Source organism: Pan troglodytes, chromosome 5, assembly GCF_028858775.2.
Source record: "Pan troglodytes isolate AG18354 chromosome 5, NHGRI_mPanTro3-v2.0_pri, whole genome shotgun sequence".
Classification (NCBI taxonomy): Eukaryota; Metazoa; Chordata; class Mammalia; order Primates; family Hominidae; genus Pan; species Pan troglodytes.
In genome coordinates this window covers 90,989,905-91,015,643 of record NC_072403.2, presented here as the reverse complement: position 1 = coordinate 91,015,643, position 25,739 = coordinate 90,989,905, and the positions used below count along the sequence as shown (strand labels likewise).

General features: G+C 34.7%; 1 protein-coding gene across 6 annotated transcripts in view; it reads left to right on the top strand.

Moving 5' to 3' along the window:
* PHIP (pleckstrin homology domain interacting protein) overlaps window positions 1-25,739 on the top strand; it is a 142,580-nt gene that overhangs the window by 33,198 nt on the left and 83,643 nt on the right. For 5 of the 6 annotated variants that reach the window (XM_016955892.4, XM_054686067.2, XM_016955893.4 and 2 more), the window contains 3 exons: window positions 2,113-2,273; window positions 18,963-19,184; window positions 19,511-19,611. In XM_016955892.4, coding sequence (XP_016811381.2) covers window positions 2,113-2,273; window positions 18,963-19,184; window positions 19,511-19,611 — 484 coding nt within the window. The remainder of the gene's footprint in view (window positions 1-2,112; window positions 2,274-18,962; window positions 19,185-19,510; window positions 19,612-25,739) is intronic. The other variant, XM_063813215.1, reaches the window with a different exon arrangement.

Sequence of the window (25,739 nt, the reverse complement as noted above, 5' to 3'; positions counted from 1 at the left end):
GTCATAGTATAGATAGCCAATAGTTAATTGGTAGCTAAGCATTACAAAGGGTAGTGTGGAATATAGTTTTAGCTATAAATATGTTTCACCTAATGTGATTCTGGAAAATGTTGCTTGAAAATTTGACTGTAAAGTAACTTTGAAAAGGTTATTCTTTTTTTTCAATTGGCTTCCAAAATGAAAATAGATTTAATCCCAGTTTTGGTCAAAGATTCAGTAAAACCTGTGTTTAAGAAGCAGTAACATTTTCTTTTAAGAGAAGTAGTTTTTGCTTATAAAATACTTTATCATCTCCGATTTTTAGATGGTCTTTATAACAAATTTATCTTAAAAATTCTTACCTATATACTAATGCTTAATCATCGAGAAATGGGTCTTGATATATTATTTCCAGCAATGATATTTTCACACCTGAACACTGTTTCCTAAAATTCGACATTTTGGAAATTTTGGATAGAGGGAATTAAAGTACATCTTGGTAACACTATCAATGTTTTTGTGGCATGTCATCACTTATTTTCTTACAACAGACAGCTGAGTCTGAGATGTGAGTGATCCTTGGTGTTTGGATAAGATGATTTTAATTCTCATTTGGCAGGAAAATTGATGTCTATGGTTTTTGTGTGATTCTTGCATTAAATAAGTTTGGAGCCAAAGCATTGGAGGATGTCTTTTACCAGGCCATTCCTGGGTGTGAAGAAAATGTGTCTGGAGTCTAAGCTATGATTGAAACTTATTGAGTCTCTGTTAAATTGGTATATAACCAACTTAAGCCTAAATATGCTAATTCACAACTGTCAAACCTTGTTTTAGAAATTCCCAAGTGTTGGGGTAGATTGTTGCATAGAACTTACATGCTAACAGCAAGAGAAATACTGTATCAGAATATAAAATTATTGCTGTGATGAAAGAACATATAAGCATAGTGTAATTATTCTTTGAAATATTACTGCTTAGGAACCTGTAAAGGCTATATATCTCCTCACCAGGCCCAAAGATTTTTTGGGGGTTTGGGGTGGGGGCAGCGGGAGTGTGGAGTGGCTGGAAATATAGTGTGAGCCAAACATTTATTGGATGTGAATAATGTAAGCAATACTGAGATTCTTCATAATACAACCAATATATTTATGTTTTATCAACTTTAGGGCATAATTACTGGGCTCTGTACCTTGGTTAAGTAGTATTTTGTATATATATTTAGTTTTCTTTAGGGCTAAATTCGACCGAGAAACCCTAGTGCTAATTACCCAATGTAGATGGCAGTCACTGTTAGAAAAAAAAAAAAAGCCTGTATTAGAAGATCATCTGTAGGTTAATAATGTGCCTGCAGATCAGTCAACATATATTTATTGAGCACCTTCTTTGTCCATAAGTTACCAGTATAGAAAATAAGTACAGTAGTAATTTAGATGGAAGAGGACATTTTCAGCTGGAGTCAATGTATCAAGCTTTGGGACAGAAGATAAACTTCAGTCAGATCTTGAATAATGATTAGAATGAATGAGTTGAAAGGGAGAACTAAGGGAGAGCTAATAGATTCCGGAGAAGGAATCATTATACAGGTGTTTGGCAAGATTCCCAGTTTAATTATTATTTTTTAATAATGCAAATGACGTATTCCTTTATCTTCACTTGTTATAAAGATGTTTTTAAATATCATTCTGCATGTCAGATTTCGAGTGTTCAAGCGTTACTGGTTTATGAAAAGTACACTGGGTTCCAGTTTTAAGTGCCTTTGTAAGAAAAACTATTTCATAGACAGCTTTTAAGGAAATAACATATAAATGCTTTAGGTTTTTAAAGAGCACTAGCCAGAGAGTAAATAAATCTGAGCTTTAATCCTAGCTTCATGCCTTACTTTGTGATTTTTGGACAGGTCATTTAACTTACAAATTAAGTTATAAAGTGAGAATGATAGTGCCTGACTTATTTCAGGTGAAACAATGTTTTTATTCATTACTTTAAAGACTTTTAACTAGAAGCCATATATATCAGAAAGCTTCTTTATTTTTACCTGCACATGACAAATTGGAATATGTGAATTCTTAAAAGGTGATCATGTAAGAACATTAATTTCCAGATTATATTTATTTTCCTTCTTTTTCTTGGTAGCGGATACTCTGTTTTCAAGGAAGCTGAATGGGAAATACAGACTTGAGCGACTGGTTCCAACTGCAGTGTATCAGCACATGAAAATGCATAAACGAATTCTTGGACACTTGTCATCTGTGTACTGTGTAACTTTTGATCGAACTGGCAGACGGATATTTACTGTAAGTAATTGTTTAAGTATTATTTATATTCATATATGTAATTGAGGAAATATTGCTTATAGGTGAACTTGAAGTAAAACCTTGCTTTTTTTTCTTTTAATAGGAAACCGGAAATTCAGGTGGTTTCACTTACTCTAACAGAAGAGTTTAGTTAAATTTGGACTTTATACAAATTCAGAAAGTTTCTAAATGACATGTTGCAGCACAGTCACAGTTATTATATGGTTGTACATCATGAATAAGTATGGTTCTCAACATATATCAAATACACAGTTTGACATTTTGCAAAATGTCATAAAATAATTTTAATTTTAAACTAAGGACATCTCCTAAGTATGTTGAGAGATTATTAAATGTGCCTTTTTATAATTGTATGAGATTATTGAATATACCTTTTTATATTATCTGTAGAAAATCACTTGCTTGTCTATGAGAAATTTCCCTTAAAATAGTGATTTTAAAAAAGCTAAAAAATTCTGAGCATATCTAATACTCTTATTACCTGTTATTCTTAACAGTTCATTCATCAAAATATCTGATGTTTTGTTTATAGAGCCTCTTTGGGTTTATTTGTTATTGTTTCTTGTAACCTGTTGAATGGAGAAAAGCAAAGCTTTTGAGCTTTATTTTAAGTGAGAAAATTACTTTTGGAAATATTTGATTTTCAGGTGCCTTAACATCTACATTCATTAAGCATAATACTACACTATTATGATGACATTTATTATTAAACACTACCCTGTGGGCTGAAGGTATGCATTCATTCACAAGGTTTTTAATTTCTTTTGAAATAAGAAAATTTGAAGTGGAAGTTAAATGGAAATTTTCCTGTCTTTGAAGAGAGCAGCTGTGAATTTTACGTAGTTATGACAATTATAGATTCCTCTTTTTAGTAAATTTGCTTGTAAACTGAGACCTATTTATACCTACTACTTCTCCTCTATCCATACACCCAGTCATCTGTAAAACAGCTAAACAGCAGGATGTAGGAATGCATTTTTATACTTTTCTTTTCCCTTGGCTCTAATCTACCTCAGGCATTTGCACATCACTTCTTATATCAGTATTTTCCCTTTTTACCTTCTCTTGTATCAAGTATTATTTTCAGAGTGGAAAATAGGCATCTCTATATTTGCTGAAGTGCCTGACATACCTACAGTAGTAATTTGCTCTCAAATAGTAATTGAAAATTAATTTAGCCATTCAAGTTTAATATGGTTATATTCAAATTCACCTCTCAAAAACCTTAAGTAAATTTGATTTTTCTAATGTTTGAAAGAATTCTTTCAAAAACAGTAATAAATTAAAATAATGAAAAAGGAGCATTATATTGTGTTTGTATTACATTTTGGTCAGTATAAAGTTATGCCATTGTAAAGAACCTTGTAGGAATTCTTTCTTTAAAAATGATAGGGATTGTAAGCATTTGTTTATCATATTTTATGAAGCATTTTACATGTTTTGATATTAATTAGACATATAATCTCCTGGAATTTTTTTAGGGAGAATGCAGTGAAATAGTGTGCTTTTTGCTATCTCATGAGTGTGGTAGGTACAGACTTGGAAGAGCTTTTTGAACCAGGGTTCAGCATGCTACTGCCTGCGTGTCAAACCCAGTTTGTCACTTGTTCTTATAAATGCAATTTTATTGAAACACAGGCATGTTCAGTTGTTTATATATTGTCTATGGTTGCCTGTGCACTACAACAGCAGAGTTGAGTAGTTTTGACTGAGAACATATGGCCTGCAAAGCCTAAAATATTTATCCAGCTCTGTACAGAAAAAAATTCCTATCCTTTTCTAGACATTTGATTCTTTCTTTTAAGGGCATGTGATTTAGAGAACAGGAATAATATGCGAAGAGGAAGCTGCTTGTTGGTTATTTCTTTAGTTGAAAGCACATCAATTAAGAGAAGAAAAGTAGCACTGTACTATTTTATATGGTCTTACCAAAAGTCTAAAGATGTTTATTTTTTAAGAATGTGATAGAATTTGTTGTGCTAAATTCAGTCTCATTTGTAATTTTTTACTGGTGGTTTGGAGTTACAGATTTCAGAATGTTACCTTACAATAAGAAATAACGAAGATATGAGGGCACTATTTTTTAAAAAAATTCTTGTATTTTTATTATTTTCACTTCAAGTGGTGGTAGGGTACACATATGTTCACTATTCATATTGCTCGTTAATAAAGTGGGTGCTGAGTGTTTTTTGCATTTCACTAGGCACAGACTAGACGCTAACTAGTCCTATGGAAATCAGTCTTGAAAATAGAATCAGCCTTTAAGATAGTAGATCATGATTGACCAGTGAAACACTCCTGTGAGAGAACATACTGTTATTATTTTTGGAGGTAACAATTTGGTAATGGATCAACCAGTATTTCCTTTTTATATAATTGGTATTTTAAGACCTTGCAGATTTATTTCTAAGATATTTGTGTATATATATTTGAAAGCTTTTTCCAAGGGATTAATTCTCTTGAGTCCTTTCTGAACAGGCACAGTTGGAGGCATACAGTACTGCGGTTAAAAGCATCAGCTTTGACATCAGAGGGCTTTTAGTCACAGCTTTACCACTTCTACTAGTGAAACTTTGACAGATTACCTCATCTCTTTAATCTCCAGTTTTCTCATCACCTAAAGAGAGAGGGGAGTAGATGATAATAGTACCAACCACATAGGATTTTTGTGGGATTACATGAAATAATGCATATAATCAGTACTGAACAAAATAGAAAGCAGTCATTAGGTTTTTCCTGCTGCTACTTATAGATTTAAGTAAATTTTATCTTTTATTTTTTATCCAAATAAAATCTTATTTATAAATGGTATACAAGAATTAAAAAGGAAATCATTGTAATTGATAATGAAATTCTGTATTAGGAAAATGTATCATTATTTTGTATGACAGTATTTTAAGAATGGGTGCTTTCCCAATTATTTTAATGAGAAAAACCCAAGGAGGGAAATAGCATAATTGCCAAGTCAGATTTTGTTCACTAATTCTCTTTTAGCCTTTTAATGTTTTTTACTTGGTTTTAAAATCATTTCCTTAAGTGACATTTAACGGAGAAAAGCAGAGTTAATGAATTTTCACAACTAAGGCACTCAAAAGTACATGGAACGCCATATAAAAAGCAGAGTTTTCCCCCCTTTTCAGAAACATAAAATGTCTCTCTGATTCTAATTAATATGGTATAATAAAGAAAATGAGTTTATGCATTCCTTTAATGAACTTCAGAGTTTTATGAACCAGCCACTGTTTTAAGCAGTTGGGATATAGAATTGAAAGTAGTATTTGTTCTTGGAGAGTTCACAGATGGTAAACAAACAATATTGATATAATGTGATAAAACCTTGACAGAAGGTGTACAAGATACTGAGATACCATAGGAGATAGATACCTAATCCAACCTTGTGGTAGGAGATGGTAAGGGAAATTTACTAGAGAAGTAACAGCTTGGTAAATTTAGGAGTTGAATTGGATATTGCAGACTTAGGGAAAGGCAATTACAGACTTTGGGAGAATGTAACATGCAATTGTGTATTAATGGATATGGCATAGAATAAATATGGCTCATCATAAAGAACTAGCGATATTGGTGTGGTACAAAATCAAGATACTTTTGTGACCTGCTAAATAGTGGGTTTCTTTTCTGAAGGCAATGGAGAGCTAATGATTGATTTGGTTAGAAGAGTGAGGAGAATTTTTCTTTTCATTGAACCCTTTCGCATTATTGTAGAAGATGGATTCAAACTAACTCTATATACAGAGAAATTGGCAAAAAGTTTCTGGCAGTGATCTATAAAAGAACTCAGGGATTAAACAGTCACAGTGGGATGGAATTGACAGATTAAAAATAGGATTTGTAAGACTCGAGAGACTGATTTGTATGTAGGGAGTGAGATGGAAGAGTATAGGATGACATATTTTTTCACTTCTGTGATTTAGAAAGTCCTGTCATTTACTGTGGTAGGAATTTAAGGGGAGAAGTTTGTGAAGGTGAAACGTGTTGACTTTGAGATATCTATGTGGAAAGTCAAGTAGAAATGCCCAGTAGGCAGTGGGAACTCAGATTTAGGTGAGAAGATTTAGTTTAGGAATCATTCAGCTTGGAAAATGGAATACATTATCTTGTATGTATCTAATGTAAGAAGGCTGAAACTTCAGCTTTTAAAGCAGACAAAAGAAGAGTCAATAATTGAGACGGAGAAGCTGCCTGAGAGGCTAGGGAAAAAAAAAGAAGAGTGGTGTCTTAGAAGCCAGGAGATGAGAATTTCATGAAAGGCAGAAACCTAAAGTAAGATTAGTACTGAAAAACATCCTTTGGGTTTGTCAAGGTAATTGATGACTGCTATGGTCTGAATGTTTCTGTCCCCTCAAAATTAATATGTTGAAACCTAATTAATCCCCAATGTGGTAGTATTAAGAGGTGAGGGCTTTAGGAGATGAGGCCTCAAGAATGGAGCCCTTGTGAATGGGATTAGTGCCCTTACAAAAGAGGCTCAAGGGAGCCATGTGAAGATACAGCTAGAAGGCACTATCTTTGACACACAAAGAGAGCCTTTACCAGACACCACATCTACTGGCACTTTGGCCTTGGCCTTCCCAGCCTCCAGAACTGTGAGTAATAACTTTCTGTTTACAAATTAACAAGTGTCTAAGGTATTTTGTTATAGCAGCTCCAACAGACTAAGACCAAAAAATGTTCTGTTTTAGCATTGGGGATAGGAATGAAATTGCAGTGCAGTGAAGAGGGAATGGGAATTGAAAAATTGAATACACTTAATATAAACTAAACTTTCAAAAACTTGACAGTTAAAAGATATGATAGTCTGTATTCTGAATGTGGAGTACTGCCGCTTAACCTTGTGCTTCTAATACATTGTATTTTCCTATTACATTGCCATGACAGATGTCTGTTTTCCTATTAAGTTGTGAGCTTTGTCTTTGCCTTTGTTATTGTTATTTTTTAGATCTGTAGTGCCTTGCAGAGTATCTGATGTATACAGGAGGCATACCACAAATGATGAATGAATCAAGCAATTTGAGATATAAAAATGACTAATGTCCATTCTTGCAGAAAACTTAGCATCTGTTAGGGGAAATACATATAAATATCTGTAAGATAAGTTCCTCTCTGCTACTGTACTTCGGTTACACTGATCTCTTGTACTTCAGACTTGGAAAGCCCATTTGTGGCTTGAAGTCTTTGTATTAGGACTTTGCCTGGGATCCCCTTCTCCAAAGTATTCATGTGGCTGATTATTATTATTATTTTTTTTTAATTAGCAGATAAAGACCAGTAGAAGATCTTAGTTTGAAGATCTTGCAATATGTCCCCCAAAGATACTAATCAATTAAAGAGCAAACATTGCAAATTTATGGGGAAAAACCTTGGAAATACTAATGTAACCATGTTAACTTCACTAGCTCTGGGATGTGTTGACGTTGTGTTCTCAGAAGTGATGCGCTGAGAAAAACACAGCTTCCTGTTTGTGGGATTACTGTAAAAGATAATATGACCTGGATCTGGTCATGAAGAAACATTGACAGACCTAGGTTTTGGGTCATCCTGCAGATTGTAAGGCCTGTATTCTTTATAACCTGCTGAGGACATGAAAGAGAAAGCCTGAGAAAGTATTCCAAATTGAAGGAGCCTGATGAGACATGTCAATTAAATATAATGTATATGGGTTTGTGGGCCAAAAAGGAAAAGAGAACATTGTTGACAAAACAGTTGACAAAATTTGAATAGGCCCTGTAGATTTGAATGTTACCAGTATTGTTATTGGTAGTGTTATCAGTATTGATTTCCCAACTTACATAGGGAAATATCCTTGTTTTAGAAAAATATACACTGCGATATTTAGAGGTAATGGGGTATCAAGTCAGCAGCCTTGCTTTTTTTTTTTTTTTTTTTTTTTGAGACGGAGTCTTGCTCTGTCACCTAGGCTGGAGTGCAGTGGCGCCATCTCAACTCACTTGCAAGCTCCACCTCCCAGGTTCATGGCATTCTTCTGCCTCAGCCTCCCGAGTAGCTGGCATTACAGGCACCCACCACCACGCCTGGCTAATTTTTTGTATTTTTAGTAGAGACAGGGTTTCACCATGTTAGCCAGGATGGTCTCGATCTCCTCATGATCTACCCACCTCGGCCTCCAAAGTGCTGGGATTACTGGCGTGAGCCACCACGCCTGGCCCAGCGTTGCTTTTAAATGGTTCAGAAAAAAGATTAATGGTAATGGAGTTATGTGTGTATGTTATATGGAGAGAGAGGGAGGGAAGAAAGGTGGTAATGGAGATATGGGAAACATTTGTACTGTTCTTGAAACTTTTGTACGTTTGAAATTCAAAATTATTTTAAGTGCATAGGAGGTTGTTTAGAAGCAATAGTGAGCATTTAGCATGTTTGATAATAATGGAAAAGAGGCAGAGTATGGTCATTTAGAGGACAATAAATTGTAGGAAAACTGGATTGAGAGGAAGAAACTACTAAGATAGCAAATTTGAAGATACGAGAGGAGATTATTGATATGTAATGATTTTTAAGGAGGTGGGATGTATACAATAGCAGTGTGGACTTTTTAGAAAGGTAGTTATTTGGTCCACAATTAACAGTTTCTACTTTTCAATGTGAAATGTTCTATCTGGCGAGAGTCTTGTTTATGAAATGGGACTGGATTCTAGAAATTACTGATAAAGCTTGGCAATAGAAGAGTATTGAATAGAGACAGGAAAAATGATTGCTGATAATGCTTAGCCTACCCAGTAAATAGGAGATTCATGAATTTGTAGTGTTGTGGAATTAGTATGCTTATATTCCTTACCGTAATGTTTCTTGGCATCCTGGTAGCAGTGTCAGAGCAAGTGATGGTTAGATTGACACCGGGTTGGTCATTGGTGGTATAGATGAATAAGGGTCAAGAATGAAATCAGACATGTGTTGAAATGTTTGACCCTGAGGTTTAGGTTGATTTGTAAGGGAAATGAAACATAGGTCTGATAGATTGGTAAGAAAGAAAATAAATGACCTAGAAAAAAATTGAACCAAATTTAAATTGTAGGCAATTTTTAGTTTTGCTAGAAAAGCAGGTTACTTTTTAGCTTGAATAGGAAAATGAAATTGTAGTAAATATGACAATACAGACAACATTTTTGGCATTCATTTCTACTGCTTATTCTAATGGCAATAAGAGATGAGATCTCTGACTCAAAAGCTGTAAAGTAGCCTCAAGAGAAATTAAAATTCTCCTTGTTGACTCTGCCAGATAACAGTAGGTTTTCAAGGAATGCCAAATTCTCTAAGATATTTTTAGTTAAAAAATCACATAATTTCTTTTATTTTCATGTCAAAGTAGTAATCTTTGTATAATTGATGCCTCTCTTTTAGGTACATAGGTCAATATTTTAATTTTAAGGTTTCTCAAGTTAACAGAAGTAAACTGTTTCCCAATGTATACAGTTTTCTGCTTGTGTTATTGAGCAGAGGGGGCTTGCTGCCCAGTGTGCTAGAAGCCAATACTATGACACTGGGTTTTTGAGAAAAGAAAAGCTTTATATTGAAAGTCAACTCCCAAGAAGACTCAGGGGTCAAGCTCAAATCTGTCTCCTCATGCTGGTTTCAAGGCAGTATTTTTATTACAGGTTCAGTAGGGGTGAATTCTGAGATTAGTAGGTGTTTGGTGGAAGGAAAGGGGAGGTCTGGAATGTCCCTGGGCATGCACAGTTATCTCATTATGATACCTCATGGGTCACATGTGCAAATTCTAGGGTAGTTAGTATGAAATGTGGTAGATAGTCAGGCTATGATGTCAGCAAGCTTGTTCTGTGCAGACTCCAGTTGGCCATCTTGGTTCCAACTGATTTCAGCCAGTTCTATCTCATAAGTAGAGGGAGTTTCAGTGTTTGGACAAGTTGTTTCTTAGTTGCCATCCTGCACACTCAAAGAATGTTAGTCATTCAGTGTTAATCAATGTTAGTCATTGATTTCTTTAACTCTTTGGGGCATGATTTCACTTAGAAAATTCAACCATTCCTTGTCATTTATGCTGCTTCCTGTAAATTACTTTATTACTGAACAGAATTGTCCTAATTGTCTACTTCATAGTTTTGCAACATCTGGGCCTAAATTGACTTCTTGGCCTTGCATAGAAAGGCCTGTATTTCATTTATATAGTCATAGTATCTGTAAATAAGCCATAGCAGAAAGAGCTCTATCAAGTTGTTCTGAAACTTAGCTTTTCTTTAAATAAATAAATAGTTCAATTAGGCCTTTTGAAGCTTAACCTCTGGAAACTCATTAAATTATTAAAATTTGGGGACATAGACTTTAGGTGCTGTTTGGTTTCTGCATCAAATTGAAGTGATTCATGGCCCTGTGTCTGAAGTTGTTTAAGTTTTCATGGCAGTACGTAGGCCATTTTTTTCTGGATTTTGAGGATAATTTTAATACCAAAGTGCCTAACAGTAGAAAGCCACGTCACAAAGACCTGTGGAACTTTTCTTCATGAGAACATTAAAGTCAAATGTGTTACTAGACATTGCCTAGGCTTTATGAAAAATGCTAATACAGACGTACCCTGTTTCATTGTGCCTTTATTGCATTTTGCAAATACTGTATTTTTTACAAATTGTATGTTTGTGAAAACCCTGAGTAAAGCAAGTCTGTCAGCATCATTTTTCCAACAACATATGCTCAAGTCTTGTCTCTTTCACATTTCGATACTTCTCACAATATTTCAAGCTTTTTCATTATTATAACTGTTATGGTGATCTATAATCTCTGATGTTCCTATTGTAAGTCTTTTTAGGGTGCCATGAACTGCACCCTTACGGCGAACTTAATGAATGTTGCATGTGTTCTGATTGCTCCACCAACTGGCCCTTCCCCATTTTTCTCTCATTGGGCCTGCCTATTGAAATTAATCCAATTAATAACCCTACAATGGCCTCTTAGTGTTCAAGTGAGAGGAAGAGTCTCAGGTCTCTCACTTTAATTCAAAAGCTAGAAAAGATTAAGGCGAGTGAGGAATGCATGTTGAAAGAGTTAGCCAAGTTGTAAATGTAAAGGAAAAGTTCTTGAAGGAAATTAAACGTGCTACTCCAGTGAGCATACAAATGATGAGAAAGTTAAAGAGCTCATTGTTGATATAGAGAAAGTTTAAGTGGTCTCTATAGGAGATCAAAACTAGCCACAATACTCTTTTAAGCCAAAGGCTAATCCAAAGCAAGACCCTGACTCTTAATTCTGTGAAGGCTGAGAGATGAGGAAGCTACATAAGAAAAGTTGGAGCTAGCAGAGGTTGGCTTACGAGGTTTAAGGAAAAAAGCCATCTCCATAACATAAAAGTGCAACGTGAAGCAACAAGTGCTAATGAAGTAGTTGCCGCAAATTATCCAAAAGACCTAGCTAAGATCATTGAAGAAAGTTGCTACACTAAGCAATAGATTCTCAATTACAGGTGAAACAGCTGTGTATTGGAAAAATACATCATCTAGGACTTTCATAATTAGAGAGAAGTCAATGCCTGGCTTCAAAGCTTCAAAAAGCAGGCTGACTCTTTTGTTCAGGGCTGATGCAGCTAGTGACTTGAAGTTGAAACCAGTGTCCATTTACCATTTTTTAAATTCTAGGACCATAAGAATTATGCTAAACTACTTTGCTTGTGCTCTGTAAAGGGAACTACAAAGTCTGGATGACAGCATATCTTTTTATAGCGTGGTTTACTGAATATTTTAAGCCCACTGTTGATACCTACTGCTCAGAAAAAAAAAGATTCCTTTCAAGATATTACTGTTCATTAACAAGATGCCTGGTCACCCAGGAACCCTGATGGAAATATACAAGGTGGTTAGTGTTGTTTTTATGCTTGCTGACAATACGTTTTATTCTGCAGCCTGTGGATCAAGGAGTAATTCTGATTTTCAAGTCTTATTTAAGAAATACATTTCATATGGCTGTAGCTGTCATGGATAGTAATTCATTTGATGGATCTGGGCAAAGTACATCGAAAACCTCCTGTTTCACCTGTAATTGAGAATCGATTATTATCGCCATTCTAGATGCCATTAAGAACATTCGTGATTCTTGGGAGGAGGTCAGAATGCCAACATTAACAGGAGTTTGGAAGAAGTTGATTGCATCCCCCGTGGATGACTTTCAGGGGTTCAAGACTTCAGTGGAGGAAGTTAACTGCAATAGCAAGAGAACTAAAATTAGTAGTGGAGCCTGAAGGTCTGACTGAATTGCTGCAATCTCATGATTAAACTTAAGTGGGGGAGGAGTTGCTTCTTATGGATGAGCAAAGAAAGTAGTTTCTTGAGATGGAATTTACTCTTGGTCAAGATGCTGTGAACATTGTTGAAATGAAAACAAAGGATGTGTGGACTATTACATGAACTCATTTGGTAAAGCAGTGGCTTGATTTGAGAGGGCTGACTCCAATTTTGAAATAAGTTCTACTGTGGGTAAAATGCTGTCAGATAGCATTCCATGCTGCAGAGAAATCTCTTGTGAAAGGAAGAGTCCAATGGATGCAGCAGACTTCATTGTTGTCTTATTTTAAGAAGTTGTCACAGCTACCCCAACCTTCAGCAACTCCACCCTGATCAGCCAACAGCTGTCAACATCAAGGCAAAGCCCTCCACCAGCAAAAATATTACTACTTGCTGAAGTTTCAGATAATTAGCATTTTTTAGCAATAAAGTATTTTTAAGTTAATGTATTCCCATTTTTTAAAGACATAATGCTATTGCACACTTAATACACTGCAGCATAATGTAAACATAACTCTTACATGCACTTGGAAACCAAAAAATTTGTGTGATTTGCTTTGTTGGAATACTTGCTTAATTGCGGTGGTCTGGAACTGAGCCTGCGGTATCTAGGAAGTATGACTATATTTGTTTTTATTTGAGTCTTGCCTCTGAAACCTTTTATTTTGAAGAATGTTGAAGTTTTTAAAGGGATTTACAAAATCAGAACTTTTTTTGGATATACAGAAAAAAATACTAATTGCTTATAGTAAGAAATCCAGCTGCATGCTGAAAGGAAAAGTAATTGGTACCATTACCTCCATACTGTAAAAGTACTAGAAGAAATAACAGTGGTTACAAAGTAAATATCTGATGTTGTTTTCTTCCTTCATCCTAAAGTGCAGAAGTGTGTTGACTGTTTTTAAGGCACATTTCTTTATCATAATATGTGTGTTTTTTTCAGGTGTGGCAGTAGACTAAGCTAATTTTAGAGTACTTGAAGCCAAATTGTTAGGATTGGAAAAATGTAAATTTTGTTTAATTCCCACCCTTTCTCAACACACTTTCTCATAAATAATATCTATGCTGTTGTGTTTTCAAGTATAGAGATGTACCCTTTTAGCTTCCTTGGCTTCATCCTTTGATGACAAGATTGTCTTGACTTAAAAAGAAACCCTGTAAATTTGGTGTCTCATTTTGTTTTGGGATTTAAATAAGCTAAGGGCTATACAGATTTGCTTGAGATTTTTCCAGCTTATGCTAAGTTTGATATAAACAAATGATAATATTAATGAGCACTCTTTTGCAGTAATTATAACCATTTTACATTATTGAAAAATGAGGCCTGGTGTGGCTCATGCCTATAATCCCAGCACTTCGGGAGGCTGAGGCAGACGGATCACTTGAGGTCAGGAGTTTGAAACCAGCCTGACCAACATGGTGAAACCCTGCCTCTACTAAAAATATAAAAATTAGCTGGGTGTGGTGGCGGACGCCTGTAATTCCAGCTATTCTGGAGGCTGAGGCAGGAGAATCTCTTGAACCTGGGCTGCGGAGGTTGCAGTGAGCCGAGATCGCACTACAATACTCCAGCCTGGGCAACAGAGGAAGACTTCGTCTCAAAAAAAAAAACAAAAAAAAAACCAAAAAAAAACAAGAAAGAAAAATGAAACAAGTGATTTACTACTCTCTTATCTTTGTGATTAAATAGTAGCATAATAATTTGATTTTAAAATGAATTATAAAAAAGATTTTAAATTTTGTACCCACCCCATGGATTTCTTAAAACCTGTTCATAGTTTTCCAGATAAAAATCTACACTAAGTGGTCTCTCTTGGCAATCTCATCTGCTATCATTGTTTTGACTACTATGGTATAAACTGATAACACCCAGATCTCTATCTCTAACCTAAACCTCTTCTTGTAGCTTCAGATCTATTACTCACATAGACATTAGCAGGATCTGGCTAAAATACTATAGTGACCATGTCTTGTCTGCTTACAAATTGTCTAGTGACTACCTCAGCAGGTTAAATACAAACTCTTAACAGGCATTTAAAACTCAATTATCATTCTTAGGTAAAACATTTCCAGCATAATCACTTATTTTCACTTACACTTTGTACTTTCAAGTTTTCTTACTTTGCCAATTCCTAGCCCGAGCAGCAATCCCCAGCAACATTGAGATGTTACTGAAAAGAAATGACTACTTAGTTTTCCCTTGAGTATTGGAGCTTTGCTGAAAAAACTATGTCAGTTGAGGTATTTCTAACATCATGCTATTTAAATTTAGCAGGTCTTTAATTGTTGCTTGCAGAATTTTTCCACCTTTCTTACTGCTTTTATTCCACTGCATTTCCAAACTTTCTTCACCTTTTTAGTTCATTTGGTTGTTGTTCTCCTCTCCCTCTCACTTTTAATCCTCAGATTTTGTTTTGTTTTGTTTTTGCTGAGTTTACATGATCTCTCCCTACTTCTTTTTCTTTCATACACCTTAGAAGAGGTATATCTTATGTCATTGCCCCTTTTCACCATTTACATAACATTATTTTTAATATCCATAACTTGGTTTTAACATTTTATTTTTCTTTGGTCAAAAGACTATAATATCTTACTCTTTGGCTTATTGATCTTAGTAACATTCGTGGAACTAGAGGTAGGCTTATGGAAAAGAGAGTGTATCTGTTCAAATTATGTTAGACATTTTGGTCTTTTTTAAAATAATCATATTTATCAATTTTTAATTCATTCTTCCTCATTTATTTAAAACACATTTATAGCCTGTAATCCCAGCACGTTGGGAGGCCAAAGTGGGTGGATTACTTGAGGCCAGGAGTTCGAGACCAGCCTGGTCACCAGGGCGAAACCCCATCTCTAGTAAAGATACAGAAATTAACTGGGTGTAGTGGTGCACATCTGTAATCCCAGCTACTCAGGAGGCTGAGGCATGAGAACCACTTGAACCTGGGAGGTGGAGGTCACAGTGAGCCATGATCACGCCACTGTACTCCAGCCAGAGTAACAGAGCAAGACTGTCTCAAACTAAATAAGGAAATGTATAAATAATAAAATAAAACACATTTATAGTGCTTTAAACATTTTTTCCCAATACATTTAATTTTTCCTCTGCAGTTCTTCTAGTCAATTATTTTTGAGTACTTGTATATTGTATAGTCATCTTAAAAGAGTTTCATTGAATTTTATGCTCAGATTATCTTTTGTTTCAAATTTCCATAAAGATAAATTAATTATCACAAGCGATGATATATGAGATAGAAATTGCTTAAGAATGCTTGCAATTCTGTTGGAAAATCTTCTGGGAGTCCTGAGGGGTGGAATTAGGGGTAGGGGCAGCAAACTTCTGTGGGTCATGGAAGAGGATAATGGAGAGATTTTTGTGAAAGGATGGTCAAAAATTTCTCTCTCTGGCAATTTGATAGAAGAAAAGAAAGGTTAATTGAGATAATATGCACTCAGAGGGAAGAATATGCATTTTTGTTTGTTTTCAGCACTTGTCTAAAAAGAGCAAATTTAATCAAGCAATACTAAATTGGTAAGATAACTAAATGATAAACCCAGTAGGAATATAGTAGGACTTCCTGTTACATTTTAATTGGTGAAAGTCACTGGAGGTTAATTTTAGGTCACAGATTACCATTGCTCCTTTCATTAAAACTGACATTTTGGTCAAAAGACTGGTGTTTTTATTTGTTAACATGAAAAATATGTGAAGCATCTTTATAGTGGAATGTAAAACACACTCTTATTCAGATTCATCAGAATGATATGAATTGTATCAGTATTGTGAAGCGTAACATGATGTCATGATTTTACTTTTGTTATATGGTCTACCTACTGTAGTGTACTTAAAATTCTTTGTGTACTGAATGCACGTGAGAACCAAATATTGCTTCAGTTTTGGGAAGATAACCAAATGTAGTGAATATGTTGATTCAATTTGTGAAATGTAGAGAACTTAATTTGAATGAATGCCCTAAAGCATTTTTTTTACTCAGCAAATCCCTAATGTGTTTCCGATGTGCCAAGTGGTGGTATAGACCAGCTTTCTGGGAGTCATAGTCTGCTACAGCTCTTCCTTCACTTCCAACAGATAATCAGTGATGTGCTCCTTATCCCTTTTATTCCCCAAACAGCTGTTATAACCATGTCTTTGATTATTCTTTTTTGCTATAATAATTTGTGTTACCACTTATTCTCTCCTGACCATACTATTTTAACAACTTTCAGCTGGTCTCCTTTCTGTCTAGCCTAATTCACACTGATGCCAGGATGATCTTTAGAAAACACAAGTATGATCCTGATACTCACCTGTTTGATATCTTCAGTGACCCTCATTACACACCACTTTTCTTAGTAAACCGTAAAAGGCCTTTCACAAATTTTTTTTACTTTTTCATCCTTATGCCTTCACCTCACACTCTAAATTACCTTGCAGGCTGCTTGCAGTTCTATGAACTACTCACATTGTTTCACATTTTCATGCTTTTGACCATACTTTATAGTCACATTATGGAATGCTCTTTTTAAAATAATAATAATGATATTATTAAAATAAGAATATGAATCCTGTCACCAGCAAAAGCAGTGTTAGAAGATAAAGCTGTAACCATGTGTCAGACACTGTCTCATCTCTTCACCCTCATTTAGTTTTGTGACAATCCTATGAGGTAGGCATAGGTGAGAAATCTGAGGCACAAGAAGTGTATGTAACATGTCCAAAGTCATGCATTTGACCCTGAAGGCTGTCCTCTAAGCTACATTACGTTGCCTCTTCTTGCATGAGACTCTATTCAAGCATCACCACTTCTGGGTTCCTTTCCACCCCGTACCTCTGCATCTCTCAGAAAAAGTAGACTGTTTCCTTGTTTGAATCTCTGCTGATTAACAGTGGTTAAACACTTAGGACATATAAGTGTTTGTATGTCCTATATAATACATAGGACGTTATCACATTTACATTCTTCTGTCTTGCTTCACAAGGACAAGAATACTGTGTCTTTATATCTCATTCTTATATCTTTAGTGGTTGTCACATAGTCACAAGACAAAGGGATAAATGAATGCATGAATCACTTAATTTTAAAGGTTTAGGGAACTTTAAAGGCCATCCATTTTAACCTCCGTGTTTTATAGATGAAGAGCCTGAGGTGAGGTTAAGGGTATGTGATAAGAATACTAGACAACAATATGGATAATTGACCAAAGTTAAGTTTTACTGGTCTTTATAGTGGTTAGTAACCCATTTATTTTACTCCAAAACTTAATCAGAGGAACTGGTTTTATAGTTAATTGGGGGGTGTTTTAGGTATCATTGGCAGAGTCTGATTTAAGATACAGCATTTAACATACTCTGTTTGGAAACATTAATATGTTATATTTATTGTCAGTATGATGATTTATATGTTATATTTATTGTCACTATGATGCAGAAAGTTGTCTGAATTATATGCCTCCGTAGGTCCTCTGAGTTCTTTCTAATGTCAGATATGAAGGTGTTTCTTTAAGAATTAGATTGGAAGGTCGTTAAGCATTCTAACATGAACCCTTAGTAAAACTGTATCCTGTAAAATATTCGGTAATTTTGCAAAAATGTGTGTTTTCTCTTTTAACCTTGTGTTAAAGACTAGAAAATGTGGCAAAAATATTAAGTTTTGAATCTGGGAAGTAGATATATGGGGATTAACGACACTATTCTTTCTACTTTCTTATATATTTAAAATTATTATAATAAAAAATAAAAATAGAGTCTGAATGTTCTATCTCTATTTTGGCTATATAAAATGGGAATGTTCACTTGTAAATATAGGTATTCGTAGGAAACTCCATATCCTTTACAATTTCTTTCTGGACTTACACTACTGTGGCAGAGTAAACAAGTAATTATGTATTTTTATTGACTTCATACAGATGAGATTAATTTTTTTCTGATAACTGGCTTTAGATAATGTCATGTTTTTAGCTGAAGATCAGTGGTAGGAAACTCACAGCTTCCTGAGAGAAAAAGCCCCAAACAAGCTTACTTTTAGTTTTGTATTACAAAACAAAATAGATAATATTAGTCACCATTGTAGCTTGCATTTGTTTTGCAGCTATGATTTTTTTTTTTATTTCAGAAGTTCAAATTCTTTTATAGAAATCCACATTGAGGGTACTTTGATAGTAGATAGGGAACCAAAGGTAAATATTAATTATCTTATCCCACTTCTCTTATTTGCTGGTGAGTACACAAGTGCTCTTTTTAAGTGGTTTAATAAAGAGCTTTGTGTAAGCTAACACAAGTATTTAACACTTTTTGGTATTTAAAAATATACTTGTTCAGAAGTGGACAGAACAGATAGATTTATCAGTGTTAAGATTTTGAATTAAAATTTATGGGGTTAATTCTATTAATATCCATTCTTACTTTAAGGGTTCTGATGACTGTCTTGTGAAAATATGGGCAACAGATGATGGGAGGTTATTAGCTACCTTAAGAGGACATGCTGCTGAAATATCAGACATGGCTGTAAACTATGAGAATACCATGATAGCAGCTGGAAGTTGTGATAAAATGATCCGAGTCTGGTGTCTTCGAACCTGTGCACCTTTGGCTGTTCTTCAGGGCCATAGTGCATCTATTACATCACTACAGGTAATTGTCTTAATCCCTATACATTGTTGTTGTTGTTGTTGTTGTTATAATGTAAAGTAAATTTAATGAAGTCACTTTTGGTTATTAAATTTTAAGAAGTTACTTTTATAATCACCTTTATAATCCAGTATATAAGGCCAACTAAAATGAAGACAGGAGTATGTCTGCTTTCTTTATAAATATATGGACTTTAAATAACATAACCTTGGTAAATTCTTGCCATTTTCTAACTGTTGTTGTTAGTTGCTATTTGTATGGCAAAAAGTAGATTTTATTTTGACTGTGTCACTCTTGTAAAGATTTATTTTCTGTGATTGTCTTTTCAGTTCTCACCATTGTGCAGTGGCTCAAAGAGATATCTATCTTCTACTGGGGCAGATGGCACTATTTGTTTTTGGCTCTGGGATGCTGGAACCCTTAAAATAAAGTCAGTTTCTATTTTATTTCATAGATTAAATGTGTTTAGTTTAATGAGTGAAATTGCAAAAGTATAAAGTAGTCGACAATAGGAATACATTTACTTTTTCTCCTTGAGTAAATAATAGAAATCCTCTTTTGGCTCTTTACTAACCTGTTTTATTTTTATTCCTCCCCTTTTCTATGTTTCAAAGAAAGTTTCTCATGTTCACATTTTTTTTTCTCTTTATCCTAATCCTAGCTCTTTCCTTCAGCATTTACCTGTTTTATTACCACTCCTTTCTATGTGCTGCATAGTTTTAATAGCTGCTTTTGATGCTCAGAACTTAATCTTAAGAATTTCTAATGCTGTTCTTTAGAATAATTTTAATTATTGATGCTACTGAATCTATAAACTTTAGATTTTATTTTAGATCTAGGAAAATGTAGGGAGACAGAATCATTGAAGTTTCACTAAACTGCATCAAGGTAGATAGATGTATTCCCCTCCCTCCCCATAATAACATTTTGCATTTGTGCGGTCGCCCATATTAATACTTCGGTTTATCAAAACAAGTTGGCTGGATAGTATTATCTTTGGATTAAGGGCACTGAAATGGTTAAGTGACTTTCCCATAGTTAAAACTATGTTTAAAAATTGGCAAGGCCAGGACTAGAGCACTTCTCTGCCCTTTGATGCTTTCTATACCTTATCTTTTATTTATTTATTTATTTATTTATTTATTTATTTATTTATTTATTTTTGAGACGGAGTCTCACTGTGTCGCCCAGGCTGGAGTGCAGTGTCGCGATCTCAGCTCACTGCAAGCTCTGCCTCCCGGGTTCACACCATTCTCCTGCCTCAGCCTCCCGAGTAGCTGGGACTACAGGCGCCCGCCACCACTCCCGTATAAGTTTTTTGTATTTTTAGTAGAGACAGGGTTTCACCGTGTTAGCCAGGATGGTCTCCATCTCCTGACCTCGTGATCCGCCCACCTCGGCCTCCCAAAGTGTTGGGATTACAGGCATGAGCCACCGTGCCCGGCCTCTATACCATATCTTATAAGTGGATGTAGTGGGGAGGGGAAATAGTGTATTTGCTCCATGGATAGTCTTTGAACAAGAAAGTAGTGTTTTCAATTGATTATTCAGTTGATTTCACAGTGTTGAAATGGCCATTTCTGCCACTCAGGGTGGAAAGTCATTCAGATTAGAAGGTATATATCAGTAATTATCTCTGACTTCTATGTATAAATTAGCAACCCAAGTTGAGTTATTTAATAAAATAATATATGTATGCCTTTGTTATTTTAAAAACAGTAGTGTTTAGATAATTGTTTGTAATGCAACACATGCTTCTTTAACTTCATGTATATGAACATTCTTGTAGAGTGGTTCTTATGGCAGCTTGGGGGCCATGGTAGCTCGAGTAACAAAACTACTTCATTTGAAAAAAGATTGTGATTTAAAACATGGTTCTTTGGACAAAGCAAGTTGACTTCACTTCAGTTGCATCCCTCGTATTTAAAGTCTTTCTGTAGATAGATAAAAGTTGAAATATTTTACTGATGTATATGGACAGTAGCAATAGTTAATTGTTAATTGTTGCTACTGTTTTTTAACCTCCTCATGGACCTGATGGGCATACCTTTCTCTTTTCCTGTCTTATTGTTTTAGAGAAGAAAAAGTGATTAGCAATGTTCAAATTGGGATAGGAACAGAAAATGTTTTACAGAATTAAACTCACACCTTATTTGTGCTTCTTGAGGATTTTATTGCTAAGTACAATAACATTTCATGTTTCTGGATGCTTGAGAAGTAAGCTTTTCCATATAAATGATTTTTTCAGAACCTTTATGTAGAATCACATATAAACCACTACCCTAATACAGTATTTTTTCTCCATGAATGTTTTTATATAGATATAATTAGGAATATATATATAATTTTGTTTTCTTAATATTTTACCATAGAGATTTATATGTATTTTAATAGCTTGCATTATGTTCAATAGAGTTGTTATATACAACTTAGTAATTTTTTTATTTTTGGACTTCAAAGTTTTTTTCTAGGTATTTATAAGTAATATTCTTTCCTATTCCTATATTCTTTCCTATTCTTGTCCCTTAAAATTTTTAAATTCAGAGTTCAGGCATAAGAATGAGTACTCTGGCTGGGCACAGTGGCTCATTCTTATCTAATCCCAGGACTTTGGGAAGTCAAGGAAGGAGGATCACTTGAGTTCAGAACTTTGAGACCAGCCTAAGTAACAGAGCAAGATCTTGTCTCTACAGAAATTCAAACAAACAAACAACAACAACAACAAATGCCAGACATGGTGGTACACACTTATAGTCCCAGCTACTCAGGGGTCTGAGGTGAGAGGCTTGCTTGAGCTCAGGAGTTAGAGGCTGAAGTGAGCTGTGATCTCACCACTGTACTGTAGCCTCTGTGACAGGGCCAAGATCCTGTCTTATTAAAAACACAAAAACAAGAACAATCCATTGCTCTTTAGATATAAGCCTTGGAACACCTATTTTCTTTATGTGTTTACACATAGTTGAAAACTGCCAAAAATTTGGCAGGATATAGATTTATACTGTTTATGTCACATAGGATTTAATTAATAATCAAAGGCAAAAATTGTATTTAGCTATAATGCTTTTGTATAATCTGCTGGGGGAAATGACTTTAGAAATCCTGCATCTGCATTAGTTGAATGAATCAATTCAACTTTGGGAACTCAAATATCTTTATAAATTCACTTGTATGTGTGTATTACCAACTCACGAGCAAAGATGCTGTTTCTTAAATGGGTAGTCTAAGTGGCTAAGTGAACCATAAGCTAGCTCCAGAGGTCTCTGGATAGGAGGAAGCTGTCCAAGTATATTTAGACTTAGGTGTGAAGAGACTAGGAATCCTAAAATATGCATATAATATGATGATTACAAATTTTTATTTGTGATTATTAGGCGCTTAGTCTGCCAAGCTAGTACTAAGCATTTCACATTTGTTATCTCAATCCCTATAACAACCCTTTGAGAAAGGTACAGTTATTATCTCTGGGGCAGATAAGGGAAAAACCTGGGGCACAGCAGGTTACATTGTTAGCAGGTGGTACTGGAGCCAGGATTTAAATACTACTAGAGGTATAATGTCAGAAACCCCTTTTAACCACTGTGCCAAACTAAGTGGCAGTTAGTCATTGAAGGATTGGCTAGAACTTGTTGAACCTAATAAAAATACTAATATTTATTGAGCATATTGGACACTGTACTAAGCACTTTACATGTATCACACTCATTTAATTCTCCCAGCAACTCTGAAACAGGTTCCGTTAATTACCCCTGTTTTACAGATGAGGATACTGAGGTACAGAAATGTTAACTTGGCCTAAGGTCACACTCTTGATAAGTGATAGACCTAGAAACTGAACTCGGCCCAAGGCCCTTTTTAAAAATGTTTCCTCAAATAATGCATCTAAAAACAAATTATGGGTAGCTACTTGTTTTTTCCCTTTAAAAATATAAAATCTTTTTATTTTTTAATTTTAGTTTTTGTGGGTATGTAGTAGGTGTATATATTTATGGGGTACATGAGATCTTTTGATACAGACATGCAATGCATAATAATCACATGGTGTTAAAGGGGGTCTCCATCCCTTTAAGCATTTATCCTTTGTATTACAAATTATCCAATTACACTCCTTTAGTTATTTAAAAATGTATAACTACTATTGATTATAGTTACCCTCTTGTGCTATCAAATACTAGGCCTTATTCATTCTTTCTATTAGTTTTGTACTCATTAGCCATCCCCACCTCCCTCCTCTTCCTCCCACTACCTTTCCCAGCCTATAATAGCCATCCTCTACTATCTCATGAATTCAACTCTTTTGATTTTTAGATCCCCAAAATAAGTGAGAACATGTGATGTTTGTCTTTCTGTGCCTGCCTTATTTCACTTAGCATAATAACCTCCAGTTCCATCTGTGTTGTTAGAAATGACAGGATTTCATTCTTTTTTTATGGCTGAATAGTACTCCATTGTGTATAAGTACCACATTTTCTTTATCCATTCATCTGTTGTTGGACACTGTGGTTCCTTCCAAATCTTCACTATTGTGGCGGGGCGTGTTGGCTCACGCCTGTGATCCCAGCACTTTGGGAGGCCAAGGCAGGCAGATGACCTGAGGTCAGGAGTTTGAGACCAGCCTGGCCAACATGGTAAAACTCCTGTCTCTACTAAAAATATAAGAATTAGCCGGGCATGGTGGTGCGCACCTGTAATCCCAGCTACTTGGGAGGCTGAAGCATGAGAATCACTTGAACCTGGGAGGCAGAGGTTGCAGTGAGCTGAGATAGCATCACTGCATTTCACCCTGGGTGACAGAGTGAGACTCTGTCTCCAATAAAAAACAAAGTAACTTGTAGTGCTTTATTAAATTTATTGGTTAATCAAAATAATTCAGTGTGTAAAGAGAAGTGTCTAAAAATAAGTAACATTAGCAATGACAAAGACTCAAATGATGGTCCATCAGGTTCCAAAGCATCTATGTGTGTGTGTTTTCCATTAAACTAACCTTACTGATTTGCTTTAAACCTAAACAAGTAAACAAACACATAATTACTTACATTGTCACACTAATTTAATATTTTAAAATATAATTTCATTGCTTTTGTCATTTGGCTATAATTTAACTTATAAAATTTTAAGTTGAGGCAGGAGAATCACTTGAACCTGGGAGGCAGAGGTTGCAGTGAGCTGAGATTGTGCCATTGCACTCTAGCCTGGGCCACAGAACGAGACTCCGTCTCAAAAACCAAAAAACCCACAAATCTTTGCTATTGTGAACAGTGTTGTAACGAACATGGGAGTGCAGATATCCCTTCGATATACTGATTTCCTTTCTAAAATAAAAATCTTTTAAAAATGTAGTTTATAGGACTATTTGCATATTTTTGTAATGAGTTTCAGGTAAATGGTTGCTTGGAACTTATGTGAGCAGATGTACCAAAAATTAAAAAAAATCTAGAGCTATAATCCATAAGGTAGTAATGAAAGCAATGCATTTAGTTGTCTTCATAATTCAGATTAATTTACTTAAATTACAGTTAATTTTGCTCTGAATAAATGTTTAGGTTTTAAGAATGTTCTAATATCTGTCTCTCTAAATGAGATTTGTTCTGCTCATCTGTTACATTAGAGCCTGTGAATATTAATAGAATTTGCTGTAAATACTAATGTAAAACTATTTACAAACTTATTTTTTAAATTCTTAACATTTTGTTGCATTCTGTATCAGTAAAAAAGATAATTCTCTTTGCTCAGAATATATATTAGGTTGGTGCAAAAATAATTGCAGTTTTTGCCATTATTTTAATGGTAAGCTTTTTTTTTTTAAAAAAAAAAAGGCAAAACCTCAATTATTTTTGCACCAACCTATAGCTCAGAAATATTTTATGTATATACTTTTTTCCAGTAAATGATCACAAAACTAAAACTGCTCTAAATTTGTTATATATTGTGAAAGTTATATAGGCTTAAGCTCTAATTATTTTTGCATTTCATCAAATAGTGTAGAAGAACTATGCCAAAATGTACAGTAAGTAGGGCTTCAAATATAATCAGTATATTGGAACATTACATACACATTGTTAAATGTATTATCATTGTTAAATGTTTTATCACATTAGTAGGTCAAAGAAGGGAAAAGCTTAATTAACAATGTAAAATACTGAAAAAGTTCAGTTATTGATGGTATACATAAGGCACAGACAGCACCTATTTTGCTAATGTATTCATGTTTGCGAATAGCTTAGTTCCTTATATGTTTGTATGTTGCTATTCTATATGAAAAACTGAGAACATGTTAAATGTGATTAGAAGTAAGTGTAACTAGTAACTGCATGTCTGGTGTGACAGTGAATTTGGGATTGTTCCATGTACGTATTGTTGTGTAATAAGGAGCTCCTACAAAATCTATATCTAGAATTTCTACAAGATCTTCTGATTTATGACACATAATGATTTCTAAGTTGTTTTTAGGAAGGGAGCCATCTGTTGCTTCTTAATTTTGTCCTTCTGGGATTATTTTTTGAAACAGATTATTTCTGGTGCTACTGGCTCCTTTAGGATATTTTTAATTCTTTATTTTTT